This window comes from Echinops telfairi, unplaced genomic scaffold (genome assembly GCF_000313985.2).
Source record: "Echinops telfairi isolate 266 unplaced genomic scaffold, ASM31398v2 ScPeMD7_1;HRSCAF=3_0, whole genome shotgun sequence".
Lineage (NCBI taxonomy): Eukaryota > Metazoa > Chordata > Mammalia > Afrosoricida > Tenrecidae > Echinops > Echinops telfairi.
The window spans coordinates 8677627-8690054 of record NW_022103896.1 but is presented as its reverse complement, the minus strand read 5'-3'; the positions used below and the strand labels follow the sequence as shown (position 1 = coordinate 8690054).

General features: G+C 54.4%; 1 protein-coding gene across 1 annotated transcript in view; it reads right to left on the bottom strand.

Moving 5' to 3' along the window:
* Positions 1 to 12428, bottom strand: part of KCNQ3 (potassium voltage-gated channel subfamily Q member 3) — a gene marked incomplete at its 5' end in the record, with an annotated part of 254883 nt that overhangs the window by 9147 nt on the left and 233308 nt on the right. The window contains 4 exons of the mRNA XM_045287958.1: positions 845 to 976; positions 3838 to 3940; positions 4790 to 4992; positions 8425 to 8451. Coding sequence (XP_045143893.1) covers positions 845 to 976; positions 3838 to 3940; positions 4790 to 4992; positions 8425 to 8451 — 465 coding nt within the window. The remainder of the gene's footprint in view (positions 1 to 844; positions 977 to 3837; positions 3941 to 4789; positions 4993 to 8424; positions 8452 to 12428) is intronic.

Genomic DNA, 12428 nt, shown 5'->3' with positions numbered 1-12428 from the left:
CTTAGATTGTTCTTATTTAAGAATTAACTACGAAACAATAAACTACATTTTGGCAGATCTTTTTCTTGACTTAAAATAGTCATTAGGGCAGCATTACATTATTTGAATCCGACCGCTGGGTTAGACCGAGTTAGTTAATTGTGCCAACCTGGCTGATAAACACATGTGGGGCTAATTGAAAGGCGGAGGGATAAATGGGTGGTGAGCCTTGCCTTTCTAGCTCTCGGGTCTCTTGCTTTGTGATGGTCGCACTAGGGTGCAGCTGCCTTAGCAGTTCCCTGCTTCAGCTTGCAAGATTGACTTCCTACAAGATATCCCCTAGGAGAAGCCACATGGACCTATCCTGATGCAGCCATGGGTGCTGGTGCAGCCGTGCGGAGACCCCTGCTAGTGCTGAGATGTTTATTCGTTCACTGACTCAGCTTTCCTCCTACAGTCGGCATCATTGCCTCTGTTTTGTGAGGTGGAGGACTTTGTGGACTGGTGTTGGGTTAATGGGTTAATAATGTTGGACTTGTGGGCTTGGGCAGCATTGGGTTGGGATGTTTTCATGATGCACACTTTCTTTACATAAAACTCTCTTGTACATGAGTTGCTGTGGATTTGTTTCTCTAAAGTACCTACACTAATACAGACCCATATAGGGAACACACACTGGCTCTCAAGAACACTCTCTGAATTATCTACGTAGCGAGGCACCGAGGAAGCATCTCCCGCTTCCTTACTGTATGTAATGTTCTATCCCATTCCCTGCATTTCGGGTGCTTTTGTCCACCTTTCCCTTAAGCCCAAGGGTTCGCTGGGCAGGAGAATACAGCCAGTCCCTCCAGCCTCCACGCCTCACCTGGTCTGCAGGTACTTGATCCTGGACAGCATGTCCAGGTGGCCGGCCGAGTACTGCTCGATCACATCCTTCACGTCGTACGGCCTCAGCGTCTCCTTGAATTTCTTCTTATAGAGACGGAACTGGAGAATCCTGCAAGGCCGAGCAGGTGCATGGTATCCGAGTCACGGGCGGGGAGGGAGGGGAAGCCGAACACAGGGCTGGCAGACTCCCGGCCAATGAGGAAGACGGGACCGGTGGGGGAGCCCTGCCAAGGCCAGGCACTTGTTCTATCCCTGTGACCATTCAGAATGAGGTTGGCGCACCCCTCGCCTTTCTGAACACCAGCCTGAGATCATGTGACTGATAAGAAACACTTGATAATGAAGTTCTTGTGGTTAGGTGCTGCTTTATCTTGCCCCTACCTGCAGCAGCGGGACACACTGCCCTGGACCACACCAGCCTCCTTGTGGTTGTTTTATGAGGTTTGCCTCCATGATTGCAGCCACTAGGGCAGTGGTTCTCAACGTTCCTAAGGCTGCGACCCTTTCATACAGTTCCTCATGTGGTGGTGACCCTTCAACCATAAAATTATGTTCGTTGCTACTTTTTGCTACGTTGTCATTTTGCTACTGTGATGAATCAGGCGACCCCTGTGAAAGGGTCGTTCAACCCCCAAAGGGGCCCTGACCCACAGGTTGAGAACCGCTGCACCAGAGCAATAAGACGGAGTACTTAAGGAGCACTCCTTCCAGGCCAGCATGGAGTTGCCTGCAGGACAAAGACAGCGGACAGGAGATGGATAAAAAAGCAGCTCTGAGACCCTCGGCATCTCCCCAGGGCCACCCCACTGGCTTCACAGACCCCGCTGGGTGTGTCTGCAGAGCTCAGGCTCATGAGTGTCTTGCCCTGGCTTTTCCCTGGCTTCTCACAGCGTGGGGCACCCAGAACAGATACACAGGGCCGCTGTATAAGAGCTGACGTTCTGAGCACCTCGCCTGCAGGAGGCTGTGGAGAATAACAGTGAAAACCCAACATCCATTTGCACATCCCCACGTCGATTAACCCAAACGTTCACTACTCATAGTAATGACAGGGTAGAACTGCCTCTGTGGGTCCCGAGACTGTAATTCCTTACGGGAGTAGAAAGCCTAGTCTTTCTCCTGCGGCCTGCCTGGTGGTTTCAGGCTTTGCCCGATGGGTAATCCAAGCCTCCTTTAAATTCCTTCTGAAGTTTAACCAGGGACACAGATAATCTTGCCCTCAGGCAGAGGGCTTTGGAAAGTGGGTTACCTCTAGCCCTCTCCAGTCAGCCCAGGGAGAGGCAATTGCTCTTAGGGCTTGCTGGGATGTGTCCTAGATGGGGATCAACATAAGGGGGTCCCAAGAGTCATGCCCTATCATTTGTGCCTTGACCACCTAGCTCAGAAGGTCCTGGACTGATTTTGCAAGTTCTTCGATCTAACAGAATAGTCGTGCCCCAATCGTGGTCCTGTTCCCCCTTCCTTCTGTAGTTCCGCCTGTCACTGTAATGCATTGATCTGACACCCATGATAAATTTGTGATTGCTTCTTGTGTCCCAAGGGGCCCCGGTGGCGTCGTGGGTTAGGCGTTGGGCTGCTAATCACAAGGTAAAGTTTGGACCCACCAGCCACTCTGCGGAAGAAAGATGAGGTTTTTACTCCTGCGGAGAGTTAGTCTTGAAAACTCACAGGGGCAGTTCTCCTCTGCCCTAGGTCACTAGGAGATTCGAGTCCCTTTGTTCCATGCCGCGTTTAACTAGCATCCTGACCCAACCCTCAGACGCCATTATGACCTCGTGAAAATGGTCCCCCTCATCCAGATGATGTGCCTACATCTCCCAGTTGTCTCTGTCCCTTTTCAGAATTAATAAATGTTCTTACATTACATTTGAGATTGGGGTGTCTTCTGTACCCCAAAACACCACCCTCACCTCCATCACCTCATCACCCAGATAGCCAGTGCTCCGTGAGGGTATACCAGGAGGTTGACTCAGCCGAGCCCCTCAATCAGTGTCAGGAAGCCCCGCCTGCCGCCATGGCCTCCAGCCCAGTACTCGAACCATTAGATCTGATGGTGCCTTCAAAATGCATCTTTCTCATCTTGAGCGAGGGGTTCGGACCCAGGAATAATGGCGAGGATGATGCTGGACGGGGCTGGGTTTCGTTCTGTTGAACGTAGGGTTTCCATGAGCCAGAACCGACTTGACTCACCCGGCAACAACCACCAGTTATGAACCCGGGCAGCGTGTCCTCACCCGCTGCACTACCCTCATCCCGTACAGACGGTGTGGCGAGAAACCGGCCGTGGATTATAACACCACTGTAGTTGCCTGAGCTGCTGGATGAGGAATCATTCAGAAAACATCATGACGAGTTCTTGGAAGTTCCAACTGTCTCCTCCCCGAAGGCCAACTGCCATGTCCTGAGGACGTGTGGCTGTGGCAGTGACAAATCCCCTGTCAACTTGAGGGAAGGGGTGGAGTCTAGCCTGTCAATCAGGTCACAGGCAATGAGGCCTCTGTGTGGGCATGGCCTTCTCTTGAGGATTCTGGGAATGCCTGTCCTCCGTGGAGGTGGGACACACACTCTCCCTGCGAAACATTCCCGTGGACAAGACACATGGAGCTACGCTAGAGCCCCGGAGCCGGAGGAACCACATGGAGACCCATGCCCGCGCTGAGAGGCTTCCAGAGCCACTGGATCACAAGATTTTCCACGCACTGGCCTGTGATCTTCCTGCATTCGGGGTCATTGCATGTGCTGCGTGTGTCTGAAGAAGAATTTACAGACTGGTATCAGACACATGGGCTAATATCGGACTTACGGAGTTGATCTGGACTGGGGTGGGATGTTTTCTCAATGTACAATCGCTCTTTATATAAAGCTCTTTCTTATCCACATATGAGTGTCTTTGGGTTTGTTTCTCTAGTCCACCTGGACTAGCACAGTGGCCAGGCCCTGTGGGAAGGAAGAAGGAGAGGGGAGTCTTACCTGACTGCTCGGATGGCGGCCTTCAGGGTAGGGATCATGTCTTCAATGAGGAAGTCCCCCCCGTAGCCCCTGCCTTCTGCCATAGGATCGCCCGTCCCTGCATCTGGGAGGGAGACATACTCGTCAACGCCAGGCCACAGGACGGGGAAAGCTCAGGGACCTCATTCAGGGAAAGCCTTCCTGGCAACCGGCTTTGTCACCTCCGGTCTTTGCACCCACTTTGTGAGAACACATGACCTTCTCCAGGGAGGGGTCTGTGGCAGGTGCTACCCAGAAGCCTGAGCCCAGCCCCTTGGAGGTCCGGGCTTTTGTGGGGGTTGGGGGGGATGACTAGAAGGATGTGCCATGATTCCAGAGCCCCTGAAGGGTCCCCAAAAGGTCCCCTGTTAGCGTCTGACAGGACGGAGTATGGGTGCTTGCTCTATCAGCCACTCTCCTTGTGACCTCAGGGGGCCATTTGGTGATGCTCCAGTACCTCAGGCCGGCTCTGGCTATGATCAGAGCATAGATTCTTGCTCGGTCAGTGCCTCTGCTTGTCGCCTTGGGTGGCCATCTGAGAGGGTGCTGGCCGAGCTCTGACTGGGTGACTGTGGACACTGAGCACACATGCTTTCTGCTCCTCACGTCCTTCCACGTGTGACATGAAGGAGGCTCACAGGCGTTCATGATGCAGCCCTGGGGGAACCGAGGCCCCTCTCCCTCCTACAAGCTGGCCTCCCTGATAATTCCTGACCTGGTCCCCCCACAGGAACCATGGCAACAGGGCCCCAGGCTCCCGGAGGGGTTTGTGCCCATTCTTGGTGGTGAAAACCTGACTGGCGAGCCCCTCGAATGAGCCCACAGGACGTGGGGAAGATGGGGCAGGGAGCTGGTTGAGGGAGACTGGGCAAGGGTGACCGTGTGGCCCCCAGGAGACAGAGGGGAGGAGGGGCTGGGCCGAGGGGCCCGTTACCTTCGGAGCTCTGCCAGAAAGCGTAGGCTTTCATGCGGAAGGCGGTGCGGAATCGCTCTTTATGGTTTAAGCCCACAGGCTTTGGCTCTTTAGAAGGGCTTTCTTCTATCGCATCTACATTCAGAGGAGTAAATAGCTTTCCTTTAGTATTGCTACCGCGAGGATTAGAAAGGCGAACCCGATCCAAGAGACCCAGCTTTTGGCTACAAAATAAGCAAAAGTTAACAATTTTCCTCCCTCAGTGCAGGCTCTTGTAATTTCCGTCCCTCCATAAAGCCTCACACATTTTCCTCCACACGCGAACGGGGACCTTGCACAGACCCCACTCCTCCCCGGCTGCTGGATCGAGGGCAGTGCTTGGCTCAAGTCCTAACTGTGCTCCTGCACCCCCACCCCTGGGGGGCCCCGGGACTTAGCTTCCCTCGTCTCCTCATTTGCTTAATCCGTGAGGTTGAACCAAATCACAAGAACTCACTGCAATCGGGTCATTTCTGACCCCACACCACCCTATGTGGCAGGGTAGACCCATCCCTATAGGCCTCCAAGACTGTGAACTCTGTACAGGAGTAGAAAGCCTCATCTTTCTCCCGTGGAGCAGCTAGTGGTCTTGAACTGCTGACCTTGGGGTTGGCAAGCAGCCCAAGGCGCACCACTATGCCACCACGGCTCCGGCTGTGAAGTAGACGGGGAAGCAAAGTGCATGGACCGTCCCGTTGCCCAGAACGGAGCCGCAAACATCCCAAGCGTGGGCGTTCCCTGCAGTGTGCTCCATAGCTGGCTCTTGCTCATCAGTTTCAACCTCAGGGTAGCATGTGGCCCCTACCTCGATCCGGCTGTTGGATCCATTCACAACGAAATACATGTCCTCCCACGGCAGCCCACATGTGTTGTATTAATATTTTGAGAAACATGTTCCAATATAACCGGTTCCCTTTGTAAGTCAGGGGCATTTTTGTGTGGCCTCAACACTGCTACTTTAGGAAGAGGTCCATTGACTTGACTTGCCCAAAGGGTCCCAGTTCTGACTCATAAGGACCCTTGAAGACAGGGTAGAACTGCCCCTGGGGGGTTCTGAAACTGTAACTCTTTACAGGTGTAGAAAGTCAATGGGTGCAAACAGCTGACCTTTCGGGTAGCAGCCTCATTCGTCACCCACTCATTGTGCCACCGGGTACCCTTGGCCGAAAGGAGGCATGGCAAAATATCTGATCAGTGCATGCACGGGTGAGTGAGCAGAGGTCATTCCTGCCCGGTCCTGGGTGCGCCTGCTCACCCAGCCTATCCCAGCAGCACAGGCGAGGATCTAATTCACAACCTGCCCCGGGAACATTGAGAGGGAGCCCTGTGGTCAGCCAAGGCCACCTTCCTGCAGCACAATGCACCCCACGGGCTGCCTGGCTGGGGCTGAATGATGGACTAAGAAATCCAGGGGACAGGGTGGCTCCAGGTCGAACCCCACCCAGCTCACAGGCACCCCACAGGCAGGTCAAACTGTCTCTAAATGCAAAACGTTTCCGGGCTGTCATTTTTACAAAGCAGGCTTGCCAGATCTCTGTCCCATGGAGCTGCAGTGTGGGTTTGAAAGGGAGACGGCCGGGTCAACAGCCACTGCCCCACCAGGACTCTTGGAACGACTAACAGGTCAACCTGTTGGCTGTGCTCAGGGGCTGAATGTCATGGACAAAGAAGGAGGTTCCTACCCACGCACCAGCCAAGTCCAGGGGGCTTCAAGGCAACGACATCTTAGGTGATATTCTTTTTTAGCCCCTGCCCACTGCCTTCATGCATCTCTACACCAAGCTCCCTGACCTTCCCCCAAACCCTCCTGCATGCCGCAGCACACACGGGTCCCTGCACTGTCAAGCCTATGGAGCCTGCCCACCATGCTAGCTTTCAGACATGGTCACGCGTCTTGGCAATCACGCCCCCTCTGTTGTCTCTAGGGGTCTGTCAGAGCCTTTACCACCTGGGGTGGGGACTGAGCTTGTCACAGCCAACTTCCTGGCTGGATAACGCATCCGGACACGGTCAGTCCTGTCTGCTTACCTTCTGATCCCACCCCATGCATACTGAGGGTCCGAGGGCCCAACCAGAAGCCAGCCAGGGTGGCCATGTCCCCATGGGTACGGCTCAACCTCCCCATCCCCCAGCTTCCTCCCTCACAAGGAGATGACAGTCAGCCCAGATCCCCCCAGGGAGGTTGGAGGATTAAATCAGCTAGTGCTTTGGGCAGACTGGAAGCAGTGGATAAACGCCGGCTGTCACCATTATCTGGGTAAATCCTCCTCCTTGCTCAGGGCAGGAGAAGGCTGAGACACGGCAAAAAGGATGGATAAGATTTCCCGGACCCCTCAGGAACTGGTTATTTTATTATCTATATATTTTTTAATGCACCAAGATGAGTCCTTGGGATTTATATATTCTCTTATGGTCTGTTTTAATGCTTGCCTGGAGAACCTGGGCTTGGTCCCTGCGCTCCACCTGGGGTGCGGGGAGCAGACTCGCAGAAGCTTAGCTCCTGATACACTAAGTGAGTCAAAAGGAGGGCAGCGCTTTGTCCAGGCTCCAGAGCCCGGAACTGCTGACTGTGAGAAAGATAAGGCGAGAGGCTCCAAGCTCGCTGGGCAGGGACGCAGGTTTGCTGGCTTGGCATTTAAACATTTCCCTGAGACGCACAGGCCGATTGCTGAATGCCCTGCTGGGCACATCAGAGAAGGGCAGGGATGGCCCTCGACTCCAGACAGAGGGCATTGGAGTCTGAACCATTAGCAGTTTAAGGAGTCCTCCCTCCAGCCTGGGGAGGACGGGGATCAGCTCATGTTCCCAAAGACCTCAGAAACGCTCACTGCCAGCGCGCCAATTGAGACTGGGAGCAACCCTGTAGGGCAGGGTGGAACTGCCCGCCCGGGTTCCCAGCCTGGAACTCTCTAGGGGGTAGAAAGCCTCATCTTCCTCGTGTGGAAGGCTGGTGGTGTCCAACTGCTGACCTCATGTTTAAGCCTGAAGTGTAACCCGCCACCAAGACCCCAGGGGATCATCAAAGAGGAAGCAAAGTCCCCCAGCATCCCCGCCACCCTCCTCCCATCCCCAAAGCTCGATCTCCATCCCCCCTTCCCCTTCTCTGTATAGTTCATGAACCCAGACACTTCAGGGAGGGGACTGCCAGCCTTACAAGAACAACCTTCCTGGGAGCCAATACCAGCTTCGTGCCAAGTCATGAACTGGAACTGCCGACGGTGGGGAGCCCCGCTGTCAAACAGCACAGGGGAAACCCGGAAGTAAATGCACTGGGAGGGAGAGCACGAGTCCAGGCCGCCCTGTCCTGGGGTTCACCTTACAGCGGGCTGTGAGCACGAGAGGAGGGGCCCCATCCAGAGCAGAGCCCTGCCTAGAGGGGGCACTCCCACCCCTTAGGGGCTGCCATGTAAGTGGTCCCTGAGTAAGCCAACAGGAAAATGGCAGGGGTCTAAGATGCTCAGTGAGCACCAGGGTCTCCAAAGATCCTAGCTTGAGGCCACAGCAAGGTCATTCCGGGGAGCAGACCACACAGACCTGGAGGCCAGGGTCCCCACACGACAGTGGGGGCAGTAGGAATGCATTCGTACTTTGGGTTGGGAGGCAAGGGGTACACTTACCTGGCCACAGCCTCCAGCTGTTCCTTCCTGGAAGGGGGAGAGAGAAGAGTTAAATGAGGTGCATCGCGGTGCTATTCCCTCTCCAAGGTTTGGCCCAGAGCTTCCCCTGGAGTAAGGTGGGCAGCGTGGGGTCCTGAGACAAGGGGTCCATGTGGGGGAGCCAGTCAGTGAATGGGGTGGGCTTCCCTAGCCTGACCAATAGCCTCAGGGCCTACTGGCTATAGTTTGGCTCTGACCCTGGGGTCTTCTCAGCTGGTCACTCATTTATTCCCTGTGTGCTGAGCCTCGTGGAGGGTGGGGGGTAGCGGGGTGGGGACTGACCAGTCACAGGCGGTGATGATGTTTGGGCCACACAGCCCATAGCCACCAGCATCCCCATCGTTGATGTCCTTGCCATCACAGCTAACGGCACTGAGCAAGGAGCACTGGCCACAGGCCCTTTGAAGGGCGCCATGCGGGCAAACCCATTAGTGCTCATGGCACCCCGGGGAGATGACGATGCCCCTTTGCCAGATGAGAAGATTGAGGCACAGAGCCGTTAAGGCAAGGACTCAAGGTTTTGCCAGGAGGAAACATCTGAGCAAGGAACGTAAACCCAGGCAGGCTGCTTCGTGCTGGACAAAGAGGGGGTGCCTGAGAAAGGCTCGGGAGAGAATGCCATGGACTTTTCGATCCTTTTAGACACCCCCTCACAGCTCAGGCCGGCCCCTCTACCGGGAATTCCTTTCCTGCTCCTCCTCCTGATTCTCCAAGCTTCAGCCAGAGGGCTCCTGGTTTGGGGTTTCAGCTCAACTCTCCTGGCTGTTCTGCGTTCCCCTCTTTACCTGTGGGCTCTTACTTTGCTTTTTTCCTTTTCCCACATTTGTCTGAGAATCCAAAAACCAAACGCACTGTCCATCTGGCCCAACCCTGACTTACAGCGACCCTGTAGGGCAGAGTAGAACTGCCCCTGTGGGTTTCCCAGACTGTAACTCTTTACGGAAGCAGAAAGCCTCAGCTTTCTTGTTCGGAGTGACCTGTAGGTTTGAATTGCAGTTAGGAAGCAGCCTAAGGCATCACCCACCAAGCTGCTGCCGGGGCTCCCGCTGAGAACAGTTATTGCTAGGGACTGTCAGATCGGTTCCATCTCATGGCGACCCGATGTACAATGGAAGGAACCACGGCCCATCCTGCACCATCCTCACAATCGTTAGCCCATCGTCACAGTCACATGTCCATCCCTCTTGCTGAGGACCTTCCTCTGTTCCGCTGTCCCTCTATTTTGCCAAGCATGATGTCCCTCTCCAGAGACTGGTCTTGAGAGGGAGAGCCGCATGGATTTTCAGCTTTGAATTCGGAATGCCTGACCTCCGGTGCAGGGTCAGAGCTCAGGACATGGCTATCACTGGGGTGCATGGGAGGGTGGGTGGGGACTCAGGGGCAACACAGGAGAGAAGAGGCGACACATCATCACCTTTAAGAGGCATATGAAGTCCATGTCGGGAAACCATTGGCAGTTCTGTAGAAAGCTGGGCGCAGGGTGTCCAGGTGACCCAGCAGGGATGGAACTGAGGGAGCTAGGACTCCACGGGACCCCTGCTTCTACTGCTCCCTCGCCCATCACCACCCGGGGTGTCCTGCCTTCCATAGCCCCGGGCTTTCCCAGGTTTGATGTAGATTCCTATGGAATCTTGTGTCCTCCCGGCAGGGCGCTCCAGGTCCCCTGCAGCATTTGTCCTTGTCCCAGAGGCCAGAGTGGTGACAGCACAGGTGCCCGTCCACTGACAGTGGATTCTCGAAAGGTGGGCACCCACCCTGCGGGGCATTCGGTGGTACGCTAATAAGGGGTAGAGTGCTGGTGCCCGCTGTAACACTGATGACCTTGAAGCCACCGTGCAGAGGGAAAAAGAAGTCAGGTATGCAAGGTCACACGTTGTATGTGTCTCAAGGTTTCCCCTGCACATGGAAATCACAGACAAAAGGTGACGGTATTTCAGGCAAATGATGCACACACACAAAGAATGGGGGCTGGCCCTGGCCCCACACAGGTATTTGGGTAAAAATAGAGTTTGGGTTGGTAGGAGGGGGCTTGGGGGAGGGGTGGTAATGCATCGGTGCTGATGGGCCTCCAGTTTCCCTTCCAGGTGGTGACCATGTGCTGGGACTGAATAGCGGTGGCTGATGGACAAGTTTGTGAGGATGCTCAAAGGCGCGGGGTTATCCACTGAGAACGGGTGGACTTCGTTTCGTGAGTAAGCGCTCCACAATGTTGTTACTTAAAACAAAAAACGAAACATGTACGAAGCCCAGTCTCGGGGAAGCACACGGCGTGTTTTCCGGTACTTTTCAGCCTCGGGAGTGTGGAGTTGGAGCTGGAATTCAGGGACAGTGTCTTCCCAAGGGGTTGCCTCGCTTTAGAGTGGCTGCTAAGAGAACTTCTCTAGGGACTTTATACTTTCGTCCTTGAAAAAAAAGAAGAAAAGACAGCCCTGTTCTCTCCCTGTTTCAGAACCAGCCCTGCATCCCAGCAGCTGTCTGCAGCACAATGCTCCACTCCCAGCCCCTGGCAGCTAGGACAATGCCTTACTTATTTATAATGTCAGCCCAGAGGAGTGGGCCCATTGCCAAGACCTTTGGGGGCACAGCACACGGGAACCAGCTCGGCCCGTGCTCAGCTGGCTTCTGCATCTGCTTGTTGTTTCTCAGTTCAAGGTCACTCTGTTCTCTTTAAGGAGAAGGCACCCATCCACGCTAAGACCTGCTTTATCCTGCCCCAAACCTACGCAAGTATGGAAATCTTAGTGTTTGGAACCCAGAGAAACCAGACCAGCCATCGTCTGAGCAAGTGAGTCTACCTACAATGGGGAGAAAATACAAACAGTTGTTGGAGTTGCTCTTAGAGATTGCCTTTGAGTGGGTTCCAAATCCGTAGGGACCCCGTGCACAACAGAGGGAACACAGCCCGGTCCTGCGCAGTCTTCCCCCTTGTGCCCAGGCCTGAGCCCATGGCTGCAGCCACGCTGTCCATCCATCTCCTCAAGCATCTTCCTCTTCTTCGCTGGCTGGCTCTTCTACCGAGCACTATGTCCTGCTCCAGGAACTGGTCTCTCCTGGCAACACGTCCCAAGTAAGCAACATGAAGTCTCACCAGCCACACCTCTCAGGAGCATGCTGGCCATCCTTCCAAAGCCGATCGGTTTGTCCTTTGAGCAGTCCACGGGACTTTCAATTGTCTTCTCCAGCGCCACAAGTCACGTGCATGGATTCTTCTTCGGTCTTCTTTACTCCATGTCCAACTTTCATATGTATATGAGGACCCCTGGTGGCATAGGGGTCATGCATTGAGCTGTGATTCCAAAGGTCAGTGGTTCAAAACAACAAGCCGGTGTCAGTGAGAAAGCTAGGGCTTTCTACTCCAGTAAAGAGTTACAGTCCTGGAAACTCATGGGGCAGGTCTACCCTGTCCAATAGAGTGCTGTACGCTGGCATCAACTCCATCCAGGGTGTAGCATTCCATTCTTGAACCTAATTCTTCCATCACTCATCCATCCATACCAAGGTGCTGTTCCCATGGCTATGTATTTTTCCCGCTGTACTGCCCACTCTCTTGTTTTCACCTTCATTCCCACAGCGTCATTCCCTCTTGCTCAGAATCCTGCGATCACTTTCTAGCTCCACTTCTGCCCTTACGCCGCCCATCTTGTGCCAGACCACAGTAGGGTCTACGGAAGCCACCAATCGGCGGCAGAAGCAAGATTCAGAGCAGGTCCCCACACTGAGTGTTCCACCTCTTTTCCTTCCCACCCAAAGGCTCTGATTCTAGCATTCCACCGCAAACTTAAAACCCTGATTTCAGGACTACAGAGATGACGATCTAAAAAGTGCAGGCTGTTTTAGAAGCTGCCAGTCGAGAAAGGACCGTGGTCTTTGGCTGCCCCTGCATGTGGCTGACATTAGAGCTAAGCTGTCCAGAGTGTTTGAGCCTCAGTTCCATCACCTGAGACAGGGGGGACGGTGGGGAAGGC